The sequence below is a fragment of the Nematostella vectensis genome, chromosome 12, assembly GCF_932526225.1.
Source record: "Nematostella vectensis chromosome 12, jaNemVect1.1, whole genome shotgun sequence".
Classification (NCBI taxonomy): domain Eukaryota; kingdom Metazoa; phylum Cnidaria; class Anthozoa; order Actiniaria; family Edwardsiidae; genus Nematostella; species Nematostella vectensis.
Genome location: NC_064045.1, coordinates 5,971,121 through 5,998,361, shown reverse-complemented (window position 1 = coordinate 5,998,361; position 27,241 = coordinate 5,971,121). Strand labels below are relative to the sequence as shown.

The following is a 27,241-nucleotide window of genomic DNA, read 5'->3' as shown; positions in this document are numbered from 1 at the left end:
ATCCAACCAAGGATCCAACCAAGTATCCAACCAAGTATCCAACCAAGTATCCAACCAAGTATCCAACCAAGTATCCAACCAAGTATCCAACCAAGTATCCAACCAAGTATCCAACCAAGTATCCAACCAAGTATCCAACCAAGGATCCAACCAAGTATCCAACCAAGTATCCAACCAAGTATCCAACCAAGTATCCAACCAAGGATCCAACCAAGTATCCAACCAAGTATCCAACCAAGTATCCAACCAAGTATCCAACCAAGTATCCAACCAAGGATCCAACCAAGTATCCAACCAAGTATCCAACCAAGTATCCAACCAAGTATCCAACCAAGTTGCGAAACGGAAGAAGAACCAAACGAGCGGAAACGACGGGAAGAGTATCAAAACCAGTTGCGAAAAGCGTTGCGACCGGAAGACATTTGGGCTCATTTACGGAGAGATCTATGGGGAGAAAAATAAGAAGAAAATGCAGTCATACTAACGAAAGAGAACACGCCAAAACACGGAAAAACTGAAAAGATTTGACAGGATGTGTGTACAGTGTTTTTGTGAGTCTATTACTGTATGCCAAATCTGTGGTGTTTCCATTATCTTCACTGTGCGGGCAAAAGACTTAGTCAAAAACCGAAATATGATAATAATATTTAATATTTCTTAATTTATTAAGCGAAAATAAGCAAAGATTTGGTCGTTTGGAGCTCCGCTTTTAGGCAATGCCTAAATTGATGTATTAAGAATTATATGTTGATGTGACGTCATTGATGAGCCATCGTCTGGCGAGGTAATAAAATGTAAATATTACCAAACAATAACATGATGTCCTAAATTCATTCCATTCACCATTGTTTGGTTGTTCAGTCTTTTAGCAACATAACGACATGGGCGCGCGCGCTATGTCTAGCCCGACATAACGACGTGGACATCATGCCTTAAAAAAAAAAACATGTTTTTTTCTCTTTTGTTGTTGTCCATGTCGTTATGTCGAAGATGAGTGCGCGCGCCCATGTCGTTATGTTGAAGATAAGAGTGCGCGCGCCCATGTCGTTATGTCGAAGATAAGAGTGCGCGCGCCCATGTCGTTATGTCGAAGATAAGAGTGCGCGCGCCCATGTCGTTATTTCACAGATAAGAGTGCGCGCGCCCATGTCGTTATGTCTCTAGTGTGCACTAGGCATTGGAGGCTTCCGTCACAGGGCTGCGGACGGACGCGAGGTCCTAGAGGGGCAAACCCCGAGTTGATTATTAGCGTTTCAAATCTCCCGTAACACGCAGAGCGTCCCAACACCTTAAAACATCACATTTCAGGAACCGCTTTTCTAAAGCTCTGTATGCTTTACTGAAGCTATGTATGTACATACTTTTAAAATTATAAAGCAAGCCGACAAACTATGAATAAAACTAGGCGCGTACACAGGGCGCGGCCAAAAGTGGGTCATTCCTTACCAAGGAATCTTCAAATACTATGCTCTGCGCGCCCCCCATCCTCCCCTGGGAATCCTGGGAACGCGCCTGAAAATAGTGGTATAAAAGCGATATTATAGTGTCAGTGAACTGATATCAGTCCCGGACAAGAGTTGGCAATAACTAAAATCACTGGGAAATAAGAACCTTTTAATAGAAAAATGCTTTTGATTTTATTTAATAAGAAAAATGTAATTTAGTATATACTTAGCGTTAGCTAGATACCGGGGAGGGGGGGGGGGGGGGGGGGAAGGATCGTTGTGTAGCCTGCGTAGCAAGCGTTTTTTTGAAGTTCCAAACGGAAAAAAAAAAAACGATTGCCACGCAGGCTAATCGTTGTTAAGACCGGAGACTTAAATAAAAACTTGATTTCACTTTATTATTGAGTTCCTGACGACATAATGACAAAATTGTATGTATGACAAATTCCGTATAAATAACTAGGTATATAAATCTTTTTCTTTTAAATCTTATCAAGAAAGCTCTTTTGACTTTATTTACTTTTTGCATTGGAAGCCAATCAGACATTTTTAATCGTCCATTTCTTGCACTTCTTAATTCAGTTTTTCCTCAACTCACTTTCAATTGAATGCGCATATGAAGAGCCAAATCAGGAAAGAATTTGTCGAATCTGACCACTCGTATCAAAACTCCATCGGAAGCCAAAAATTCCCAATACAGACCTCTGTATTTTATTTGTGCAATATCGGGTGAACAAACTCGCTTTTAAGGCTTTCTTTAGTCTTATTTGGTTTAGTACTAGTTTATGCGCCCGCCATTGCGATAGGTTTGTATCGGTTTGAATTCCAGTGAAGGGATACCATTGCGATAGGTTTGTATGAGGAATTTGGTTTTCCGGTGAAGGGTTAGACTCTACGGACTCTCCCGGGCTATTTACTTAAATCAAACATGAGAGTATCCACATTTCTCTACCAAGAGGTGTGTCTTCTATGTTATCGGTACTGATATCTAGAAATGGATAATCCGGGTCTGGAATGGCCAGCGGTATCCCTCAAGCGTCATGCGTATCGGATAAGTGTAGTATGTGTACTTCTTCGAGCCCAGTCCTTCCGCGGTGGCTCCACATCCTATAGCGAGCTAGGTCTTTTCTAGTAACGATCCCCGTAACCTGAATGGAAAACACAATACCATTTTTAGAGACGCTTACATAGCGTGACAACAAGCCAGTCTTACAGGATTTAATAACGTACCTCGTCACGAAATTCCTCACGCAATCTAGTTACACACCCAATAACGAGACTTTTAAAATGACGTAACACTTAACTGGACTCCATGACGTAACTCTTCGAGTGACTCAAAGATGAACTTCTTTATGTTACACCATGAAGTATCTTGTAGGTGAAAAATGACCTACCTCGTTTTTATCTAAATACGCACTCTTTTTGTCACCTTCCCCACATCTTCCCACAACCCTTTGCGACGCGTGCGTGAAACCGTGGATAAAAGAAACCTTGCCATCTTGTTTACAATTTTGATGCCTGCCTCGGTTTCACGCGTGTGTCGCAAAGAACTGTGGGAAGATTTGAGGAAGGTGAATTAATAAATGCAGTATCTCATCACGTGATTCAATGACGTACCTCATTGTGATCTTCCACGACAACGATGTGTCTCAGTCCCAGGGCCCTGAACAGGCGAAAAACGCGCGATAATGACGCGCCCTGAAAACGAAACCAAATACACAAGGTAACTGAGCCCTACTAAATTCAGGTTACTCAATAGCCTTATACCACGAAGCGAATATCAACAGGGTGTTGCAAAATTTCGCTGCGATAAAAAAAATGTTCTTGATTTTGATCGCAAAGTTGTCTTTAAAGGACTTTAGAAACTGATCCTCCTTCGTTATTGTATTTACTGTACGTTTCTTTTAAAAGGTTTGTTTTATGATTTCTATAAATGATCGAAATCGCCTGTGAAGCGTCTTACGAAGTAAAAAAAAGGCTCCATATCTAAAGATGCTTGATTTGTTTATTACTGCCCATTTTGACCTTCAACTTGATTTTGAAACTTAAACATTATCAACACTATCAAAAGTCGAAAACCATGTTCGAAATTGAAGCTCTTTGAAGCCCTAACATGGCCGATCTACCAAAATGGCCTCGGAGTCTAAGCCCAATACCTCGTGTACGGTGTAAGGCGCGGGATTCATAAACGGGCGCAAGTCAATGTAGCACTCTCGTTCCCTCTGGGTAATGTTGATTTTCTACAAACAAAGAATGAGAAATAAAAGGCTTGGAAAGGCTAAAGATGTACATGGGTGGGTACGGTGGAGGGCTTGAAAAGGCTAAATATGTACATGGGTGGACACTGTGGAGGGGTTAAAAAGGCTAAAGATGTACATGGGTGGGTACGGTAGAGGGCTTGAAAAGGCTAAAGATGTACATGGGTGGGTACGGTGGAGGGCTTGAAAAGGCTAAAAATGTACATGGTTGGGTACGGTGGAGGGCTTGAAAAGGCTAAATATGTACATGGTTGGACATGGTAAAGGGCTTGAAAAGGCTAAAGATGTACATGGTTGGGTACGGTGGAGGGCTTGAAAAGATGTACATGGGTGGGTACGGTGGAGGGCTTAAAAAGGCTAAAGATGTACATGGGTGGATACGGTGGAGGGGTTGAAAAGGCTTAAGATGTACATGGGTGGGTACAGTGAAGGGCTTAAAAAGGCTAAAGATGTACATGGGTGGGTACGGTAGAGGGCTTAAAAAGGCTAAAGATGTACATGGGTGGGTACAGTGGAGGGCTTGAAAAGGCTAAATATGTACATGGGTGGACACGGTGGAGGGCTTAAAAAGGCTAAAGATGTACATGGGTGGGTACGGTAGAGGGCTTGAAAAGGCTAAAGATGTACATGGGTGGGTACGGTGGAGGGCTTGAAAAGGCTAAAGATGTACATGGTTGGGTACGGTGGAGGGCTTGAAAAGGCTAAATATGTACATGGTTGGACATGGTAAAGGGCTTGAAAAGGCTAAAGATAGACATGGTTGGGTACGGTGGAGGGCTTGAAAAGATGTACATGGGTGGGTACGGTGGAGGGCTTAAAAAGGCTAAAGATGTACATGGGTGGATACGGTGGAGGGGTTGAAAAGGCTTAAGATGTACATGGGTGGGTACAGTGAAGGGCTTAAAAAGGCTAAAGATGTACATGGGTGGGTACAGTGGAGGGCTTGAAAAGGCTAAATATGTACATGGGTGGGTACAGTGGAGGGCTTGAAAAGGCTAAAGATATACATGGGTGGACATGGTGGAGGGCTTAAAATGGCTAAAGATGTACATGGGTGGGTACAGTGGAGGGCTTGGAAAGGCTTAAGATGTACATGGATGGGTACGGTGGAGGGCTTGAAAAGGCTAAAGATGTACATGCTGGGAAGATGCATAAAACAATATGGAAAAGGAGCTTCAACTATCACACATGAGGTCTTTTCAAAGTTTTAGGCCATTGTAATTGCCATGCACAGCTGTTAACGGTACGAGGCTACCTAACAGTACGAGGCTACCTGACAGTACGAGGCTACCAAACAGTACGAGGCTACCTGACAGTACGAGGCTACCTGACAGTACGAGGCTACCAAACAGTACGAGGCTACCTGACAGTACGAGGCTACCTAACAGTACGAGGCTACCTGACAGTACGAGGCTACCTGACAGTACGAGGCTACCTGACAGTACGAGGCTGCCTAACAGTACGAGGCTACCTGACAGTACGAGGCTACCTGACAGTACGAGGCTACCTGACAGTACGAGGCTACCCAACAGTACGAGGCTACCCAACAGTACGAGGCTACCCAACAGTACGAGGCTACCTGACAGTACGAGGCTACCTGACAGTACGAGGCTACCTGACAGTACGAGGCTACCTAACAGTACGAGGCTACCTGACAGTACGAGGCTACCTGACAGTACGAGGCTACCTGACAGTACGAGGCTACCTGACAGTACGAGGCTACCCGACAGTACGAGGCTACCCGACAGTACGAGGCTACCCGACAGTACGAGGCTACCCGACAGTACGAGGCTACCTAACAGTACGAGGCTACCTAACAGTACGAGGCTACCTAACAGTACGAGGCTACCTAACAGTACGAGGCTACCTAACAGTACGAGGCTACCTAACAGTACGAGGCTACCTGACAGTACGAGGCTACCTAACAGTACGAGGCTACTTGACAGTACGAGGCTGCCTAACAGTACAAAGCTACCTAACAGTACGAGGCTACCTAACAGTACGAGGCTACCCAACAGTACGAGGCTACCCAACAGTACGAGGCTGCCCAACAGTACGAGGCTACCTGACAGTACGAGGCTACCTGACAGTACGAGGCTACCTAACAGTACGAGGCTACCTGACAGTACGAGGCTACCTGACAGTACGAGGCTACCTGACAGTACGAGGCTACCTAACAGTACAAAGCTACCTGACAGTACGAGGCTACCCAACAGTACGAGGCTGCCTAACAGTACGAGGCTACCTAACAGTACGAGGCTACCTGACAGTACGAGGCTACCTGACAGTACGAGGCTACCTAACAGTACGAGGCTACCTGACAGTACGAGGCTACCTAACAGTACGAGGCTACCTGACAGTACGAGGCTACCAAACAGTACGAGGCTACCTGACAGTACGAGGCTACCTGACAGTACGAGGCTACCTAACAGTACGAGGCTACCTGACAGTACGAATCTACCTAACAGTACGAGGCTACCTAACAGTACGAATCTACCTAACAGTACGAGGCTACCCGACAGTACAAAGCTACCTAACAGTACGAGGCTACCTGACAGTACGAGGCTACCTAACAGTACGAGGCTACCTGACAGTACGAGGCTACCCGACAGTACAAAGCTACCCGACAGTACAAAGCTACCTAACAGTACGAGGCTACCTGACAGTACGAGGCTACCTGACAGTACGAGGCTACCTAACAGTACGAGGCTACCTAACAGTACGAAGCTACCTAACAGTACGAGGCTACCTGACAGTACGAGGCCACCTGACAGTACGAGGCCACCTGACAGTACGAGGCCACCTGACAGTACGAGGCCACCTGACAGTACGAGGCCACCTGACAGTACGAGGCCACCTGACAGTACGAGGCCACCTGACAGTACGAGGCGACCTGACAGTACGAGGCTACCTAACAGTACGAAGCTACCTAACAGTACGAGGCTACCTGACAGTACGAGGCTACCTAACAGTACGAAGCTACCTAACAGTACGAGGCTACCTAACAGTACGAGGCTACCTGACAGTACGAGGCTACCTGACAGTACGAGGCTACCTGACAGTACGAGGCTACCTAACAGTACGAGGCTACCTAACAGTACGAAGCTACCTAACAGTACCAGGCTACTTGACAGTACGAGGCTACCTGACAGTACGAGGCTACCTAACAGTACGAGGCTACCGAACAGTACGAGGCTACCCGACAGTACAAAGCTACCTAACAGTACGAGGCTACCTGACAGTACGAGGCTACCTAACAGTACGAGGCTACCTGACAGTACGAGGCTACCTAACAGTACGAAGCTACCTAACAGTACGAGGCTACCTGACAGTACGAGGCTACCTGACAGTACGAGGCCACCTGACAGTACGAGGCCACCTGACAGTACGAGGCCACCTGACAGTACGAGGCCACCTGACAGTACGAGGCCACCTGACAGTACGAGGCCACCTGACAGTACGAGGCCACCTGACAGTACGAGGCCACCTGACAGTACGAGGCCACCTGACAGTACGAGGCCACCTGACAGTACGAGGCTACCTGACAGTACGAGGCTACCTGACAGTACGAAGCTACCTGACAGTACGAGGCTACCTGACAGTACGAGGCTACCTGACAGTACGAAGCTACCTGACAGTACGAGGCCACCTGACAGTACGAGGCCACCTGACAGTACGAGGCCACCTGACAGTACGAGGCCACCTGACAGTACGAGGCCACCTGACAGTACGAGGCTACCTGAGAGTACGAGGCTACCTGACAGTACGAGGCTACCTGACAGTACGAGGCTACCTGACAGTACGAGGCTACCTAACAGTACGAGGCTACCCAACAGTACGAGGCTACCCGACAGTACAAAGCTACCTAACAGTACGAGGCTACCTGACAGTACGAGGCTACCTGACAGTACGAGGCTACCTAACAGTACGAGGCTACCTGACAGTACGAGGCTACCCGACAGTACAAAGCTACCTAACAGTACGAGGCTACCTGACAGTACGAGGCTACCTAACAGTACGAGGCTAGCTGACAGTACGAGGCTACCTAACAGTACGAAGCTACCTAACAGTACGAGGCTACCTGACAGTACGAGGCTACCTAACAGTACGAAGCTACCTAACAGTACGAGGCTACCTAACAGTACGAGGCTACCTGACAGTACGAGGCTACCTGACAGTACGAGGCTACCTGACAGTACGAGGCTACCTAACAGTACGAGGCTACCTAACAGTACGAAGCTACCTAACAGTACCAGGCTACTTGACAGTACGAGGCTACCTGACAGTACGAGGCTACCTAACAGTACGAGGCTACCGAACAGTACGAGGCTACCGAACAGTACGAGGCTACCTGACAGTACGAGGCTACCTAACAGTACGAGGCTACCGAACAGTACGAGGCTACCTAACAGTACGAGGCTACCGAACAGTACGAGGCTACCGAACAGTACGAGGCTACCGAACAGTACGAGGCTACCTGACAGTACGAGGCTACCTGACAGTACGAGGCTACCTGACAGTACGAGGCTACCTGACAGTACGAGGCTACCTGACAGTACGAGGCTACCTGACAGTACGAGGCTACCTGACAGTACGAGGCTACCTGACAGTACGAGGCTACCTGGCAGTACGAGGCTACCTAACAGTACGAGGCTACCTGACAGTACGAGGCTACCTGACAGTACGAGGCTACCTGACAGTACGAGGCTACCTGACAGTACGAGGCTACCTGACAGTACGAGGCTACCTAACAGTACGAGGCTACCTGACAGTACGAGGCTACCTGGCAGTACGAGGCTACCTGGCAGTACGAGGCTACCTGACAGTACGAGGCTACCTGACAGTACGAGGCTACCTGACAGTACGAGGCTACCTGACAGTACGAGGCTACCTGACAGTACGAGGCTACCTAACAGTACGAGGCTACCTGACAGTACGAGGCTACCTAACAGTACGAGGCTACCTGACAGTTAGCTTAGGCTTAGGACCAAGAAGTGTAGGGGAATAGAATGTCTTACCCTAATTGGCGGAAAACGTGGATAAGCATCGCGAAAGTCCTTGAGTTTCAAACCATGCCTTCGGATTTGGGGTAACTCTTGATCGCGGAACGCCTGTTAAAGGAGATAGCATACACCATGTTACTGTAACAACTATAACGCATAGATTTAAAGGGATTAGGGCTTATCACGTAGTTTTTAGTGATACGGTTGTTAAGTATGCGTGTGATAATATTGTGATGTTAGGCGTGTGTGTGGTCATAGGATAGATCTTTTGCACACTATTTTGCTAGATATATTTATTACTTAAAAAAAAAAACGTAACCAAAGCCTTTTTGAGACCCGCCGGCTTCTGGCTTAACGAGCCGCCTCCTCTAGAGGTTCAAGGAGATTTGACCGTCTCCATCTAGACAGAAATCATATTATCTTTATTCAGGCGCGTACCCAGGATTGGCTGAGGGGGGTGCGAAGTCATAGTTAAGTATTAGTATTTGAAGATCCGTTAATAAGAAATGACAACCTTCAGTTAGGGTCATAACTAAAATTCGAGGTATCAGTTAACCTCATTATTATGCAAAATGGCGGCCATAGCCGCGGCGAGAGAACCAAGCAGAAAACGTTATTCTGTTGGCAGAATAATACTCCTACCTATGATTTATTGCGTTAACTGCATGCTAGAGGAACCCAGATGTCATGTCGTAAAAGAGAATCAGTGCGATCGTGACGAGAAAATATTTATTTCAAGATTTACGGCCAACGTCACTCAAAATTTCGCCGTCATGTGTGCCCGAGATCGATCCGAGAAAGTTGGGGTTTTCGTTAGGTCCGGACGGTGTCAGCAAAAAAGGAAATACATCGACAGAATCTACAATAGTTTTTCATCATTTTGATGCTTTGAACAAGCAAATACCTCGTGGGTACCCCATGGGTACCCCGCCATTTAGTTTTTGTTTACATTTTCGCAAGTGTTTGAGGTAACTCGCATACACCAAAGTCGCAGAAGAAAGGTAGCCGACTAAAACAAGCAAGAAGCAGAGTTGTGGTAAACCTTTTTTGTCTTTTCTTTTCGTTTCGGTTGGGGTGCTACAGTAGCCGTTGCGAATAAAAATAATCGATGAAATTGAAAGGGACTGGCCTAGTGAGCACATGAGTAGGAGCTTATTTATCTGGGATATTTTTTTCAAGGGGTATGCTCTTGAGATACATGACAAGTGGAATTCTCTGCAGTATTCTACAATAAATCATTGTATACCTATCTTATACCATGCTAGATGGCAACTTATTTTACCTAAATCCAGTGCATGATGCAAAGTTTGAGTGGATACTGCCAAATAAACAAAGCAATTTCTGCCGTATTCTCTTTGGCTTGGTATAAAGATACATACCTACATTTAAAAACTTCTGCATGGAAAGGAATAAGAAGTTTAGTGCTTATACATCTAACCCCTGTTATCTTTTCTTTTATAAAGATGAAAAATGTTCATGTAAACTAAGTTGCACCCTTTAGTCAAGCGGACAGAATTTCTGTTCAAAACAAGAGAGCTCATGTGGGTGTAATTGACAATTGATTATTCAGTTATATTTTTTTTGTAATTTTCAAAACATTGTCAGGCTAAAATGGGATGCCTGATTTAATATCAAAAATATAATTTTTAATGTTCGAAAATGATTCTGTCTGTTGTCCTATATTTTCTGTAGGGCTTTCATGTCTCTATACCTCATTTCTAATGAATACACCCATACAGAGACAGATCCAGGGGTGGGAATGGGGGTGATTTTCTTCTGAAGACTGTCACCAAATTTTTCTCATATCTCTGCTTAATGCTTTGGGGTATTTGGAAAGGGGTTGTTGGGTTGGTTGTCTGGAGATGATGGTGGCTAGTTTTAATTTCTGGTGCACACTTGCTAATCACAGGATCAAATAATTCCTAGCTAGAATACGCATAGTAAGTTGGTGGCACAAAAAATAGAAACAATGCAATCTCAGCATAATTACATTTAAAATCATGATCATTTCTGCTGCTTTACCACACTTTTAGGCCAAAATAATGCAAAATTGTTTCTAGTGTGCACAACACTTGTAAAATTTAACAATATTCACGAATTTCAGTTAGTTGACATGACAAATAAAATTTCACCAGGTGGTGAAGTTATACCAGGGAAGTGTAAGGTTATACACTTACACACACTGGTTATTATACACAAGGAGGGTTGACCAACAATTTAGTAAAGTACTAAAAACTATTAAGTCATTGCTTAGCACCTTGGATTTCTTTTAAAAGTTCCTTTTTATGCTAAAATACATGGATTGTGTCCAAAAAATACCACCCTCCTAATTTTAAATACTGTCACACTTGAAAATCTATAGTCAACGCCCTGATGATAAAGAATTAAATTATGAAAACTACATTTTGGGTGGACTGAGAAAGATAAGCTTTTGAAGCAAAAAAAGAATTTAGAGTACAATGACTGTGGTCACACAAGTAAACTTGCACCCAGAATAGGTTGTTCAAGTTTAAGCCCCCTCTCTCTCTTGCTTATTTTTTTATAAGTACTTTTATTGTTTGATACATTCACTGTTCGCCGTTGCATTTTGATCACGTGAAACTATTGAGAAAATTAAGTAAAATCTATGTAAAATATCCAGCTTTAAAGTAGACCCCGGGTATGAAGTAACTGCCTTGAAGAACAGTTTAAAATAACTTAAATACCTCGTGATTTAGATAGAAAAACAGAGGGGCAAAGTTAGAAGTTCTCTATTTAATTTTGTATCAAGTAAAACTTTTACACTAGTGTTTTAGTTGCTGTACTTAGCTTATTACAACGCATTAGCATCGAGTCGACGGTGCTTCCCGGGTCTGTGTTCAGCGTTTAGTGAACTATAAGTGCGTGTTTTTCGATATTGAATCTGGCATATTATTTTCGGGGTGTCAAACAGCTTCAAAGAAACGGTTAGGCTGTATATTCGTACTACCCTTCGAGCCGCCATTTTGTTTCAAGTGATAGCTTGGCCTACAAATACCAAGGGGGAGGGGGTGGGTACTCTGCTGTGATTGGATAATTTCTTTATTTACAAAATGCCTCCAATTTTAGTTATGACCCTAACTGGCCTTTTGGCAGCCAAGGGGGGTGCGTGCCCACCCTGCGCAGCCTGTTATTAGAGAGCTTAAGCAAGTCAACACGAACGGCATCAAAAACGGCGCGCGCTCTGACGAATTGTTGGAAAAACGGCGTTGAGGTCCGTGACCGCGCGCGTAGAACGTAAAAATAGGGAAAATGCCGTTCTAGATTTCCTGTCACGGACGTCAACGCCGTTTTTCAGCAATTCGTGAGAGCGCGCGCCGTTTTTGATGCCGTTCGTGTTGACTTGCTTAAGCTCTCTATTATGTTACTGACAAGACTGACAAGGAAAAAGAAACCTTTAGCACCCAAACCGCCTCCAAACTCATAATGACTTGCTCCTCAAAATCGTTTTTAAAAGGCTGAACTATAGCTTGAGTAAACTGTACTGTAGCTACTGTGTTTGGCTCGTTATTATCTGGGACAAAGATATTTAAAAATTTGAAAGAAGTTCTCACATAAGCATTCCATGTTTGTCATTTCCTCACCTTGTGTTTAAGTAAGATGATAAGCTGCGACCTCAAAATAATCCCGCGAAACACACCAAACTTGGGAGAATCGGTCGAGAAATTAGAATTTTGATTCTGCCGAAAAAAAACAACATACTTTAAAATTAGTCATTATATCGTATAATAGTCAATTCATTTCTTCCTTTCCCCTCTGTCGAAATGGTGGGAACCATTACACTATATATTGCGAGTACAGAGCCCCACGTGCCCAAGACATTTATTCGGAAGCCGAAACATTCCCTAACTAGAAAGGACACTTCATATTGCGGAAGATAAATCTCTCCCTCGGAGTGTTGGTTTTCCCTCCCTTCAATCCGACTTGCGCGACGCGTGGTTTCTTAGGCAAGAAACCCTATGCAAATGAAATGTTCATTTGGAAAGTGAACTGAATCCGCTCGAATCAGTCAATTTCAATCCATCCTAAAACTAAAACAGCTCAATTCTATTTATAAAGTATCAAGTAATACAGAGAAATTGTATTTTGAAAGTTGTGTTTTGAATCAAAACAAAAACAAAACAACATCGTCACGCAAATCGGGTCTACGGACTGCTATTACATACTTGTTGAGTTGGTTCCACCACAGGAAACCCGTTGTGATAAGAAGAGGGATCTTTCAGGATGTCAAAGATCCTTCCGACCTAAAACAAAGCACGTATTTTCTTGAAAGATACATTGTAAAAATTAAAAGTGAAGGAAAAGGAATTACAGAAGGACTTGGGTCGGAAGGTTCGAGAGCGGTCAAAATCATGCAGGATGACCGAAATAACCACCATTGCATTTCGGGATTTTCATTTTTTTGTTACACATTTTTGGAGAAATCGTCACCGAGGACAAGGCATTTCACCGGCGTATTTCTAAGATAGTTCGTAGTAATTATTCATAAAGAAGGGGGTGCATTTAGGCATTTCACAGGAGTATTTCTAAGATAGTTTGTAGAAATTATCAAATTATCGGTACGGAGGGAGGGGGGGGGGGGGGGAATTTAGGGTTTTCACCGGCGTATTTCTAAGATAGTTTGTAGTAATTATTCATACGGAAGGGGGGGAGGGGGGATAGGCATTTTACCGGCGTATTTTTATGATAATTTGTAGTAATTATTCATACGAAAGTGGGGGGTGGGGGGGGGGGGGGGTAGGCATTTCACCGGCGTATTTCTAAGATAGTTTGTAGAAATTATCGATACGGAGGGGGAGGGGATTTAGGCATTTAACGGGCGTATTTTTATGATAATTTGTAGTAATTATTCATACGAAAGTGGGGGTGGGGGGGGGGGGGGGGTAGGCATTTCACCGGCGTATTTCTAAGATAGTTTGTAGAAATTATCAAATTATCGGTACGGAGGGAGGGGGGGGGATTTAGGGATTTCAACGTCGTATTTCTAAGAGGGATTTCCCAGACGTATTTCTAAGATAGTTTGTGGAAATTATCGATACGGAGGGGGGGGGGGGGGGGGGGGGGGGGATTTCACCGGAGTATTTCTAAGATAGTTTGTAGTAATTATTAATAAAGAAGAGGGGAGGGGATTTAGGCATTTCAACGTCGTATTTCTAAGATGTTTGTAGTAATTATTCATACGAAAGTGGGGGTGGGTGGGGTAGGCATTTCACCGGCGTATTTCTAAGATAGTTTGTAGAAATTATCAAATTATCGGTACGGAGGGAGGGGGGGGGGGAGGAATTTAGGGATTTCAACGTCGTATTTCTAAGAGGGATTTCACAGTCGTATTTCTAAGATAGTTTGTGGAAATTATCGATACGGAGGGGGGGGGGGGGATTTCACCGGAGTATTTCTAAGATAGTTTGTAGTAATTATTAATAAAGAAGAGGGGGGGATTTAGGCATTTCAACGTCGTATTTCTAAGATGTTTGTAGTAATTATTCATAAAGAAGAGGGGGGGATTTAAGGATTTCACGGGAGTATTTCTAAGATAGTTTGTAGAAATTATCGATACGGAGAGGGGGGGATTTAGGAAGTTCACGGGCGTATTTCTAAGATAATTTGTAGAAATTATAAATACGGAGAGGGAGGGATTTAGGGATTTCACCGGCGTATTTCTAAGATAGTTTGTAGTAATTATTCATACGAAAGGGGGGGGGGGGGGGGATTAAGGGATTTCACGGGCGTATTTCTAAGATAGTTTGTAGTAATTATCAATACGGAGGGGGAGGGGATTTAGGCATTTCACGGGCGTATTTCTAAGATAGTTTGTAGAAATTATCAATACGGAGGGGGAAAGATTTAGGGATTTCACGGGCGTATTTCTAAGATAGTTTGTAGTAATTATCAATACGGAGGGGGAGGGGATTTAGGCATTTCACGGGCGTATTTCTAAGATAGTTTGTAGTAATTATCAATACGGAGGGGGAGGGATTTAGGCATTTCACGGGCGTATTTCTAAGATAGTTTGTAGTAATTATCAATACGGAGGGGGAGGGATTTAGGGATTTCACGGGCGTATTTCTAAGATAGTTTGTAGTAATTATCAATACGGAGGGGGAGGGGATTTAGGCATTTCACGGGCGTACTTCTAAGATAGTTTGTAGTAATTATCAATACGGAGGGGGGGGGGGGGGATTTAGGGATTTCACGGGCGTATTTCTAAGATAGTTTGTAGTAATTATCAATACGGAGGGGGAGGGATTTAAAGATTTCACGGGCGTATTCCTAAGATAGTTTGTAGTAATTATCAATACGGAGGGGGAGGGATTTAGGGATTTCACGGGCGTATTTATAAGATAGTTTGTAGTAATTATCAATACGGAGGGGGAGGGGGAGGGGACGCTTACCCTTTCCACTGTATTAAAGCACACCACTGGGGAGCTCATGATGTTGCTATGGTAACGAACACAAAGCGTTAAGAATAACGAAGTCTACGTGAGCATCCTCACGAATTATCACTGTAACTGCTGTTTTAGATGGTATAACCAGAATGAGTACAGACAAGCTATAGAAAAACTAGATGGTCTGCGAAGGCGTGGTGTATACAACCTATGAATCAACACATCATCATCATCATCATTGTGGATTTCGTTGTTGCTGTTTATTATTGTTGTATGTCTTGCTGTTATTATTATTCGTATTATTATTACTTTCTTTGTTGCTGTTAGTATTCTTGTAATCGCTGTAGTTGCTATCATGGCTGTGTTTTTATTGTTGTTATTGGTGATTATTGGTGTGCAGCTATCCACTATTGTATTCATTAAAGTCGTCGTCACTTGTTGTTGTTGTTGTTGTTGGTATTGCTGCGCTGTCGATGTTGTCTTACTTTGCGCATATCCCAGTCGCCATGATAGGAGGGTCCCAGCCCATTAGTGGCACGCCTTGCAACTTTATATGCATGTCGTAAATACCCTGAAACACAACAACACGCCGCGGGTTAATAGGGACCTTAAGCAAGAACACGCCGCAGGTTAATAGGGACCTTAAGCAAGAACACGACGCGGGTTAATAGGGACCTTAAGCAAGAACACGACGCGGGTTAATAGGGACCTTAAGCAAGAACACGCCGCGAGTTAATAGGGACATTAAGCAAGAACACGCCGCGGGTTAATAGGGACATTAAGCAAGAACACGACGCGGGTTAATAGGGACCTTAAGCAAGAACACGACACGGGTTAATAGGGACATTAAGCAAGAACACGCCGCGGGTTAATAGGGACATTAAGCAAGAACACGCCGCGGGTTAATAGGGACCTTAAGCAAGAACACGACGCGGGTTAATAGGGACCTTAAGCAAGAACACGCCGCGGGTTAATAGGGACCTTAAGCAAGAACACGACGCGGGTTAATAGGGACCTTGAGCAACGACGACGGCAACGCGGACGCCGACGGCAGAAAACAATGGAATTTGATTCAGAATTCAATAGCAGCACCTGGAAATTCGTTCTGTCTGATACATTTCAGCCGTTTTCCGTAAAACCACGACGTGAAAACTCCAAGTTTCAGGGTCATTTTAGGACGCAGACGTTTGCACTGAATGCACAACGTTCGCTTCTGTAGGAATAATGTCCTTTAGTTTATTTTTATCTGTCTCTGACTAATGTTTTGCTTATTCCATTGCAATTAAATTTTTATTAATCGCATCTTTTTTGATCGCGTTGTCTAAGCCGCCGTCGTCGTCCTTGCTTAAGGTCCCTAATACCATAGCTATGGCTGTTGTTGCGAGACCTCGGCTAATCCAAAATCCTTGTCTCGTTTAGTAATAGTGCGTAGTCAATCAACGGTCTAAACCAATCGATGGCTTTGATGCTTCCACTGTCGCTTAAACCATTTGACTGCACACAGCAAAGAAATTAATTGGTTACAGTGGTATGATTGACGCGCTATTCCCAGACGAGAAATGGATATGAATTCTCGGCGGTCGCGCAACAACGAATTCCTCTAGGAAGAGTTACGCGGTACATCTATCAAGCGGCCACATCGGGATCGTGCTGAGTTATATATACAGTGTTACCAAAGCCAACCCACTAGATCAGTATCAAGTGTTATATACAGTGGTACCTCTAAAAAGCGGCCACACTTGTGACTCAGTGGCTGTTCAAATAAATGGTGCTTCATAGAGGTTTATAAACACATAAAACTTATTCTTAAGTATCACCATCAACACAATCGTCACTACCATGGTGAATATCACCTATGGGTGATCTTAGAACCGAAAACATACAACTGCTTGCTAATTCCTCACCTCATTAAAGAAGTCTCCCACCCATTTAGCGATCATAAGGACGAGCATCATGGGTAATCCATACGTGATGTTACTTGTCGCCTCCATGAGGATGACAGTCAGACTAAGTGTCATGCGCACTACACCACCTGTACACAAGGCAAAGCGAAATTATGATGGGTGTCATGCGCACTACGCCACCTGTACACAGGGCAAAGCGGAATTATGATGGGTGTCATGCGCACTACGCCACCTGTGCACAGGGCAAAGCGGAATTATGATGGGTGTCATGCGCACTACGCCACCTGTGCACAGGGCAAAGCGGAATTATTTTGAGTGTCATGCGCACTACGCAACCTGTACACAGGGCAAAGCGGTATTATGATGAGTGTCATGCGCACTACGCCACCTGTACACAAGGCAAAGCGGAATTATGATGGGTGTCATGCGCACTACGCCACCTGTACACAAGACAAAGCGGAATTATGATGAGTGTCATGCGCACTACGCCACCTGTACACAAGGAAAAGCGGAATTATGATGGTGGTTAAAGTTCAAAGCGTGAATCTTGAATCTTGAGAAAGGCGCTTTAATACGGTCAGAGACGACGCAAACAGTAAACAAGAACACAACACTAGACTACACACGTCTTTTCAACAAGTTGTTTTTGTATTTTTCACTAATTTTGTTTTTCGCCCTATGTTTACCGTAAAATCAATAGGGACTAATAAAGAGCTTGGGATACCTGTGGTTTTTTTTCTCTGGAAGGACACGAGAAGCGCACGATCATTCTTTGACCACTCACCAACTCTCAAAGACCGTTTCATCTGAACCCAGTGAGAACTAGAAAGAGCGGAACTCTAACCGGCTTTAATCAACTCTCATTTCCGTTTGATCGAGGCTGTAGTCAGCTGGTGGCTCTCATACGGAAACGTTTTGGAAATGGGACTCCTCTCAGGTGCGTACCCAGGATTGGCTGAGGGGGGGGGGGGGGAGGTATAACATGGAAAATGCATCGTATATACTTTTCGGCCTTCAACGGAGGGTGCGCACCCACCCCCCCCCCCCACCCCCCTCTGTGTACGCGCCTACTTGTGGGAAATGCGAAGACCGACACGCGTGCCACAGGATTCGCAATATTCGAAAAGAAAACATTTCCAAAAAAATCTGAATGAGAGCCGCGTACAGTAGTAGCGTATTTCGCTAAGCATGTCGCCTATTGGGACAAACTCTTTGTGTGTGCTTACCTAGCGAAGCAGCTGCCCCTATCAGGGCGTATCTGCCAGGAGTAGACCATGACCCAGTAGGGAAGACCGAGTGCAGGAGCGTGGCAAACATGCGACCCCATGTCGCCCCTATAAGGATACACGGCACGAACAGCCCGCTGGGTACGTAGAGTCCATACGTCCAGCAAGACAAGAAGAAGTACACACAGAAGAACAGGAAGAGAGAAAGTGTGTTAAATGCGCCTGTGGACAAGAGTAACACAATTTTAGCCGCGATTAACGGAACAACAATAGCTCATAGCAGAAGTACACACAGAAGAACAGGAAGAGAGAAAGTGTGTTGAATGCGCCTATGGACAAGAGTAACACAATTTTAGCCGCGATTAACGGAACAACAATAGCTCATAGCAGAAGCACACACAAAAAACGGCAAAAGCGAAAGTGTGTTGAATGCGCCTGTGGGCAAGAGTAACACAATTTTAGCCGCGATTAAGGGAACAACAATAGCTCATAGCAGAAGTTTACACAACAAAACAGCAAAAGCGAAAGTGTGTTGAATGCGCCTGCGGACATATTTTAAGCCAAGGTAGCTTATAAAAAAAACAGAGTCGCGGTTAGATGAGTCAAGATCGCTTAGTGGAAGGACCGAGATAGCTTAGGGGAGCCACGATGGCTCATTAGGTCAACCACCATAGCTCAATAGGGCAACCACCATAGCTTATTAGGGCAACCACCATAGCTTATTAGGGCAACCACGATAGCTCATTAGGGAAACCACCATAGGTCATTAGGGCAACCACGATAGCTTATTAGGGCAACCACCATAGCTCATTAGGGGAACCACGATAGCTTATTAGGGCAGCCACCATAGCTCATTAGGGCAACCACCATAGCTCATTAGGGCAACCACCATAGCTTATTAGGGCAACCACGATAGCTCATTAGGGGAACCACCATAGGTCATTAGGGCAACCACCATAGCTCATTAGGGGAACCACGATAGCTCATTAGGGCAACCACCATAGCTCATTAGGGGAACCACCATAGCTCATTAGGGGAACCACGATAGCTCATTAGGGCAACCACCATAGGTTATTAGGGCAACCACCATAGGTTATTAGGGCAACCACCATAGGTTATTAGGGCAACCACCATAGGTTATTAGGGCAACCACCATAGCTCATTAGGGCAACCACGATAGCTCATTAGGGCAACCACCATAGCTCATTAGGGCAACCATCATAGCTCATTAGGGCAACCACGATAGCTCATTAGGGGAATGATAGTTATCTCATTAAGGGAATGATAGTTATCAATAGGTCATAGGAAGAACTAACTAAAAGAAATAAACAACGGTTCTTTTTCTAATCTAATTTCTCCTAGATAAAGTGTAGGGTTCCACTAGCCACGCTAGCCAGTGTTGTATCAATGAACCATATCATCGTGTTGTATCAATGAACCATATCATCGTGTTGTATCAATGAACCATATCATCGTGTTGTATCAATGAACCTATCACATATGAATTGGATCACTTACCCAGCGGTAAATGAAATAGGTTCTTTATGGACTCCTCGGGTGTACTGAATGTCAGTGTGCCCATTGAACTGTACTCCCCATCTTGACAGAAGAACTGGTAAAAAGCCCATGTAATGTAATGCAATCTCTCACAAACATCACGCAATAAGTAATATAACCATAGGAAATTATGCAGAAACATGTCATGTCACACATTGACAGAAGAAAGTGTGTCACGTTGTCCTGTTGTCACTTCTGTCATCTATTATCGATCATTCTATACAGTGGCTTAGCCAGTATTTTTAACAGAAGGGGGCCCAAAAGGGACTTTCAAGGCATTTTCTCCTGTATTTTAGATGTCTCATACATTTACTGTATTTTTGACTGCTAGAAGGGGCCACCCCCCCTGGCTACGCCCCTGCACGTTTCTAGGGCTAGAACAAAGATTTAGTCGAGACCGAGTGAACGACACTCTTTTGAATTTATCCTCCTATTTTGTAACGCGTTAGGATCTGGAGCCCATCTTTCACACACCAAGAGTTTCTTAGTTGGAGATTCATATATTGTACATGATTTTCATAAAACGAGTCTATGACTAGGTGTACCAAAATTGTTTTCAGATAATTTTTCAATACTGAAACTGCTTGAATTGCATCTCTCTCGAATAAACACTTCCCCGCATAACCACCTTGTCCTGGACATGAAAAATGTAAAAAGAGGCCATGGTAATTACGGTATACTTAGAAAGTTTAGATACATTTGACTTTATTGCTATAACTAAAGCCTAGTTTTCACTAGTGATGCAAGCATAAGCGCAGACACAAACTAGGCTAAACAGTTTCAAACAGTGCACTACATTTCATGCCAATTGAATTATGTTATGGCTTCTTGCTAAACCTTTCCTGTAAGTCGATACCCCACAAAAATTTGCCTAATTTAATGCATACTATACTACTTTTCTCAGTCTCACCTGTAATCCCTCAGTGACATTAGCAGCGCCCAATGGATTGCAGTCTTTGTTGAAATAGATGAGGACAAATGACGACGACGCAGTAAGTGCAGCTACAATACAGGCCTCCACCACCCTAAGCCACTTCCGCTTGACAAACCTATCAGGCAAAAACAATAAAATGTGGTAGACGAACCTCAGCCACTCAAAGGTAACAACAGCTTTGCAGTGCAATGCAACAGTAATGTCAAATGTTGTACTCATCTTATTCAGGTGTGTTCCCAGGATTGACTGAGGGGGGAGGGGGGTGCGCAGTTATGGGAATCATTATGGAAAAAAGATATGACCCAAAATAAAAAAAATGACCCACTTTTTAATGGCCAAGTTGGGGTCGTCCTGTGTTGGTTTTTGGGGTGTAATTGATGACCCGTCGAGTTCTTCGCCCGTTACTAACCTTATTCAGAATATGGTATGGTTTGTGGTTGATAGTGTGTAATCAATAAACCATAGTTCTTCACTTGTTACTCACCTCATTCGGAATATGTTATGCTTGTGGTTGATAGCGTGTAATCAACAAACCATAGTTCTTCGCTTGTCACTCACCTCATTCGGAATATGGTCAGGTGGTGGTTAATGGCGTTGAACAGAGCGCCCAAAAGGCCTCCGATGACCCCCATGATTAAAAACAAGGGGAGCTCATAGCCAAAGTACGGATTACCCTTAAAAGGATAAAATGAGTCGCATCACATATTGGTCTTGTTACAATTGAATGATCACACAACAGTCACACAATACGTAAGAGGTGATGTCTTTCAGGTCACTTCAGAGTCACGCCACACTAAGTCAAGTCACACCTTTTAAAACGTCACAGATGACTCAAAACATGCAAAACAATTATTGAGTCATGTCACACATAAAGCCACACAACGTCACGTCACGCCAAACAAGTATGTCACGTCTGAGTCACGCCACACTAAATGGATAATGCCCAGTGGTGTATTACCGTGAATGTTCCAAAGTTGATCAGCCCGGGGTTTGAAAGGTCCCCCGCTTCTCCCTTGTAGATGGATAGCACAAGGTTGAGGGTAAACGTAGAGATTATGGAACCAAAGAACATCCGCCATGTTAATGCTTGGTTCCAGAAACTGGCTCCTTCCTCTAAACTGAACAAGACGCCTCCTGGGGAGATACAAAACGTCATGCTAGCTGTTTCAATTGTTCTATTTATTTTTTGTTAGAATAGCGCAAACCAATAAAACACATGATGTAATTAAGTCCGCATTGTCACCAGTTTACTTTCGGAGGGTCAACGGAAACCTCAACGAAACCCAAACGAGACAAAAGAATCTATTATAATCCACGGTATTAAACAGGCCATCCACTTTAAATTTTCAGTCACATCCTAGAAGAAAGTTCCAATAGACACACTACTTTGACAATTTTGAAATATTTTGTGCGTTTTCCCTTAAAAATCATTGGAGATAGTTACGTAATCTACCGGAAGTAAAATTGTGACAATGCAGCTTTAATCCTAGTCTAGTCTTTGTCTTCACGTTGTCAATAGACATAGACACCATTATTTAAAATTAAATTAAGCATACAGTATTGCCCCAGGGTAGTCCATTCAGAGAGGCTTAAAAGCCCTTGCTACATATCACCTGGAGCCCTGGGAGCAATATATACTAATGTCATTCACATACCAACGGGAGCTCCAAACGCCGCTGCAACTCCAGCTGCTGCACCACCGGACACAAAATCCCTCTTTTCATGGTCTGTCCGAAAGCTTTCGAAGATGTGGAAATCCCTGTTAAAAGTGGTGGATCTCCCCTGGGATACACCTGCAGCAACCACAGCCCCTGAGTGGATCATGGGACCCTCCTTCCCACAGGCCAGCCCACCAGACACTGAAAACACTACGCCAACCACTTTAGCAACTAGAGTCTGTAAAGGAAAGTCGTCAATTAGATGTGCAAGCAGAAGTTGGTAAATTAAAAGATAGATCTGAAAAATAAGCAAACAATTTAAATGCCAAAATTTTATCAAAACATTGATCCCCATTTTGACCTGTACTGGCCAGATGAATTACCCATAGCCCCAAAAAGGTCATATACAAAATAAAGCAAGAAGCCAGGATTCAAACCTGGGCCACAGCAGTGAGAGGCCGACATGCTAACACACTAGGCCACCCAGTCGACTATGGGTTGACCCTGACGACCTCAACCCTGAGGCTTAAGCTTTATCATTATGACAATTCCCTCTAAAAATAACCCTCACCCTTCCGTTTAAGAGTAGAAGCTCACACCACAAATCTACTGTATATTATAAAACCAGTAAGGTGTCAACCATTTACCTTAATCCTGACGACATGAGGGACCTTGACTCCATTCAGGTAACACTTGATTTGAGGAATACCACTTCCAGCCGCAACAGGCTGAATTAGAACATAGCGCAACAATATTTTTACTTTTTAGTTGTTTGATTATCACAATCACTCACGGAACAAATATTTCTTTAAACCAATTTTTACCCCTTTCCCCTTAGTTTGTGTGAATGGGTTCTCTTATTAACTTGAAACTGGACAGTACCCACCTCTCCATAGACCACCAAACATGCGGCAATGCAGACAAAAAAGATATCAATAGCTACCCATAATGCATATGGGATTGCCATGCAGTAGTTACCAGTGCACAACTCTACATCTTTAAGGTGAGTCAAGAAAATAAGAAAAAAAAAATAGGCAAAAAAGAAAAAAGGCATTCTTACAAAGGATAGTAGAATCACAGCATGTCAAGCTACATAAATATACATAAAAAACAGTTCTCCCTTAATTCATGTAGTTAGTCAAGCGATATTAAGGGGTAGCGATGGGTAAATCTGAGACATCGAAAAATGGAGAACTGTGTTTCGGAATCCGAGCCTGAGACTTTTGTCAAATTTTGGAATCCGAGCCCGAGCTTTTCCGGTCTCTTAACAACCGAGCCTGAGCTTTATTCGAGTTTGGTTACGGATAACTTGCTTGAGCTATGTCAGAAACATCAGTTGAAAAAAGAAGAAGTAGAGATACAATACATTCTTGCTACACTTTAATAGAAGGGGAAACCTGTAGCATAGTTTCAACATAAAACAAAAATAAGGGATGCTATGATCGTGTTTAAAAATAAGAGACTCTGAGACTGTGGTAAAAAAAAAGCGAGGCTCCAAGATCCCGAGAATTCTAGACTTTGTTTTGAATATTCAAAACTTGCATATTTTTTTCAAAATACAACTTTCCCTGTATTATTCGATACATTAAAATATAAGTGAGGTGTTTTAGTTATTGTAAGTATTGAAATTTATCGTGATTCAAGCAGATTTATTTCTTTTACTGAGATGGACATCTTGTTTGCACAGGGTTTAATCGCCTACAAAACCACATGCCATGCAAGTCAGATTGACAGGCTTTAAGTCTTGCTTGATAAATGGAGGCACAAAGGATACATTTCTTGATGATGTCATATTTCCACTTAGAAAGAAGTCCAATACATATATCTATTGCAGCAGCTATTAATGCAGTTATAACACCAATAATGAACATGACAATCCATCGATTAATGTCCACCTTAATAATTTCCTGAAAAAGGAAAAAAAAAAGAAGGATACTGTGGGTCGGGATTTTCATATAGCATGGTTAAACCTTTACTTTTGGGGATAAATAGCATGAGACAAAAAAGTGCTGTATCTCAGGAGATTTGAGGAGATGGAAGAAGGAGATGGAAAAAAAACATGCCCGCCCAAGGCAACAATGTCTGCTTCCCTAAAGAAGGCCAATCACGCCACTGCTCCCACTCAATGCCGATTCACACAAAGCATCCATTTTAATGGATTAATCCTGCTAATTTAAGTGGATAACCATGATTTTTTCAACAAATTATTGTCAATAACTTATCAGACATAATTTTTAGATTGATATTTTATAGTTTTCTTGCGAATAAACTGTTGTATTTTTAATGATAAACAATAACAATGGAGTGGTTGATCACCATTTTTTAAGGTCCCATTTACTATTCCATATTTTACAATCGTTTTAAACTATGTATATCATCATTTATCAGGGTTTGTCACTAAGGAATTTGTCTACCAGTTGTCCAGCATATTGAGCTTTTAAATATGGCACAAAGTCAAGTAACATGTGTTCATCTGTCAGGGTTCAAAATAATTATTTAAATCTGCAAGATTTTGCTGGCTTTGTGGATTTCGGTGGAAAAAGACCCTATACTCAAAATATGAGAGGGGAATACTGTACAGAAAAAAGAGCCATCAAAGACCAGAAAACAGGCGGCTATCGCTGGCAGCTGGTTGCTATTTTGAACCATGTCTTTGAGAATTCAGTGACCTTTTAGCCCCTTTATTCTGGTGAAATTCACGGCCAGCTAGTGCTTAGCAACAACCCTTCAGAACCCTTAACAGGATAAAATACACAAATAGTCATTATTGTTCAGGAGAGTATGAATAATATGGTTTACCAAAAACTGGTACTCAGTAGTTGACTCTGCCAGGTTTACCATACAGTAGGCAGAGTCTACAACCAGTTTTTGGTGAAGTTTATAAGATGGGTATACATTATTCCAAAAATCAAAACATTTTTTTTCATAACAGAACAAAAACAGGATCCTAATTCACCTGAAAAAACTCTTACCTCAGGAGTGAAAGATTTCTGTTCTTTGAGAAACAAAGAATTTTCTGGGATATCATAGTCCAAAGACTGTAACAAAAAAAAACACACATTGCATTATGATTTCTTTTCTGTAAAGGTCACATGATTTCTCAATCGAGTTCCAGCAACCCGATTTGAATCAAATTTACGTTTTTCCAAGCCTCCTAATTAGGGGCATGGGAACCAACGGGAGGAAACGAGGGGGGCCGTATTTTGGTTAATTCAAGGAAAGTGCCTCCTGGATAATGCACCTCTACTTTTTGAGCATGAACTGTAATAATGGGTGAAATGGGTGGCTAAAGGGGTGTTAGTTCCGAGGGGGGAAGGTTCTTAGGTTTGACATATAGTACTGCTAAAATGATTACATAACAGTCTAATAATAAATTGAGATAATATCATACAGTAGTAGAGTATCCTCTTTTATCAAGCAATCAAGCTTTATGCATGTATTGCTCAATACATTTTAAACAGTGTTTTTCATGTGAAAAAACATACTTACATCCTCTCTGAAAAGTGTGAGGTACTGACCCTTTACTTTGTAAAGTTGGGGGCAAGCCCCCCCCCCCCCCCCCTTGCCCCTCTCCTGCATTTAATGATGTTAAAATCAATGTCATTTTCTAGATACTCAGGGAAAGTTTAGCGGGGGGGGGGGGGGGGGGGGGGGCTTTCTACCTCTTACTAAAGTGGTATCCCTCAACTTTCTAATACACTAAAAACTCGAACTCGACTCTGCGACGGCTGGCGGAGCACCATAGGCATAGAAATATATTATAGCTATGCGACTTGGTTTTTGTGGTCATTGCACGGGTACCCTGTGGAGTCACAATCCATCCATCCATCCAGTCAATCGTGCAACTCCAAGGCCCACTCTTACAGCGGAATGTGATTTAACAGGTTTACATATTTTTTTGCCTTCTCTTTTTAGCTGTTTAGTGCTTCAAAGTTCGTAAGGCAGCTAGAAAATAGTATGTAATGAGAAAAGATCAGGATTTTAATTGGCTGATTGTGGTCAAGGGCTAAAGAGGTACCGTTTTGTCTAAAGAAACTTAGAAGCTTATGTACGTACTAGTCCATAGTAAAATCTACCCGAGTGTTTGTGAATCCTCCCGTCTCGTTCTTTTTCAACTGTAGCAGCAGCTAAAAAGAGGACTACAGACGGAGTCGAATTCCAGTTTTGGCTGTATTGTATTTATTCTTCTGGTTCACGAACACGTATATTTGGGCTTTTCGTATTTATTCCTCAACTTTCTAAAGTGCACCTACCCTTTAACCAAAACCTGACACTCAAGCAAATCAGAAACTTTACCTCGAATTTTGGTGAGATTTTCTGCAAGCTCCCAGGTTCGATTGAAGTAGAACGACTAATAGTGCCCTGAAATAGAAAATTCGTGATAAACTCGTGACAAACAGAGGAAGTTTAATTTACTTCCAGTCTTAAAAATAATGTCATATACCAACCTCGTATTTTAAGTCTTCCGGCGACACATCAAACCCGTTTCTACTGATACCTCCATTGATATCTTCTCTTTGTTCGTGATCAGAAACCTTTGAAGTAAGGTAAGTAAGTAAAAAGTAATAACAACAGTCATTGGACTCAGAACGTCACCTACGCACTTGCAAATTTTCACTCCTTCCAAGAAGAGGACTATTCTCTGATGCCATATCATCTAATCTTTGTACTCGCAATTTGTACATCCCAGATCTTTCGGAACCATGGGTGAATTAGCTTGAGCTGTATAGTCTATAGATACAAATTTTGAGAAAATAAACCATTATGTTGAAAGATTTTGCCTTCGATTCGTTACCAGGTTACCTCTGACACAGATAACCCGTATGATAATGTGTACCTAAACAACCGCGTA

General features: G+C 43.1%; 1 protein-coding gene across 1 annotated transcript; it reads right to left on the bottom strand.

The window, feature by feature from the left end:
- Nucleotides 1-1,822: 1,822 nt before the first annotated feature.
- On the bottom strand, nucleotides 1,823-27,198 carry LOC5506397 (H(+)/Cl(-) exchange transporter 7). The gene is made up of 22 exons (XM_032374786.2): nucleotides 26,994-27,198; nucleotides 26,838-26,924; nucleotides 26,686-26,751; nucleotides 25,362-25,427; nucleotides 24,164-24,296; nucleotides 23,276-23,385; nucleotides 23,037-23,117; nucleotides 22,387-22,627; nucleotides 21,690-21,865; nucleotides 21,290-21,405; nucleotides 20,708-20,846; nucleotides 19,759-19,852; nucleotides 18,241-18,462; nucleotides 17,015-17,142; nucleotides 15,596-15,681; nucleotides 15,117-15,162; nucleotides 12,891-12,968; nucleotides 12,309-12,404; nucleotides 8,722-8,814; nucleotides 3,602-3,685; nucleotides 3,063-3,143; nucleotides 1,823-2,593 (listed from the first exon to the last, which is right to left on the bottom strand). Exons 1-22 carry the CDS (start codon nucleotides 27,072-27,074, stop codon nucleotides 2,477-2,479), a joined length of 2,421 nt encoding a protein of 806 aa, XP_032230677.2. The 5' UTR covers nucleotides 27,075-27,198; the 3' UTR covers nucleotides 1,823-2,476.
- Nucleotides 27,199-27,241: the final 43 nt, after the last annotated feature.

What these genes read in the sequence shown, in the direction of transcription:
- LOC5506397 (XM_032374786.2), bottom strand. Translation starts at nt 27,074, where the DNA reads ATGTACAAATTGCGAGTACAAAGATTAGATGATATGGCATCAGAGAAT. An exon ending in GCGACTGGGATATGCGCAAA is followed by an intron (nt 15,163 to 15,595) that starts GTAAGACAACAT and finishes TCGTTACCATAG; the next exon opens with CAACATCATGAGCTCCCCAG. An exon ending in TCGTGGAAGATCACAATGAG is followed by an intron (nt 2,594 to 3,062) that starts GTACGTCATTGA and finishes TTTTCCATTCAG; the next exon opens with GTTACGGGGATCGTTACTAG.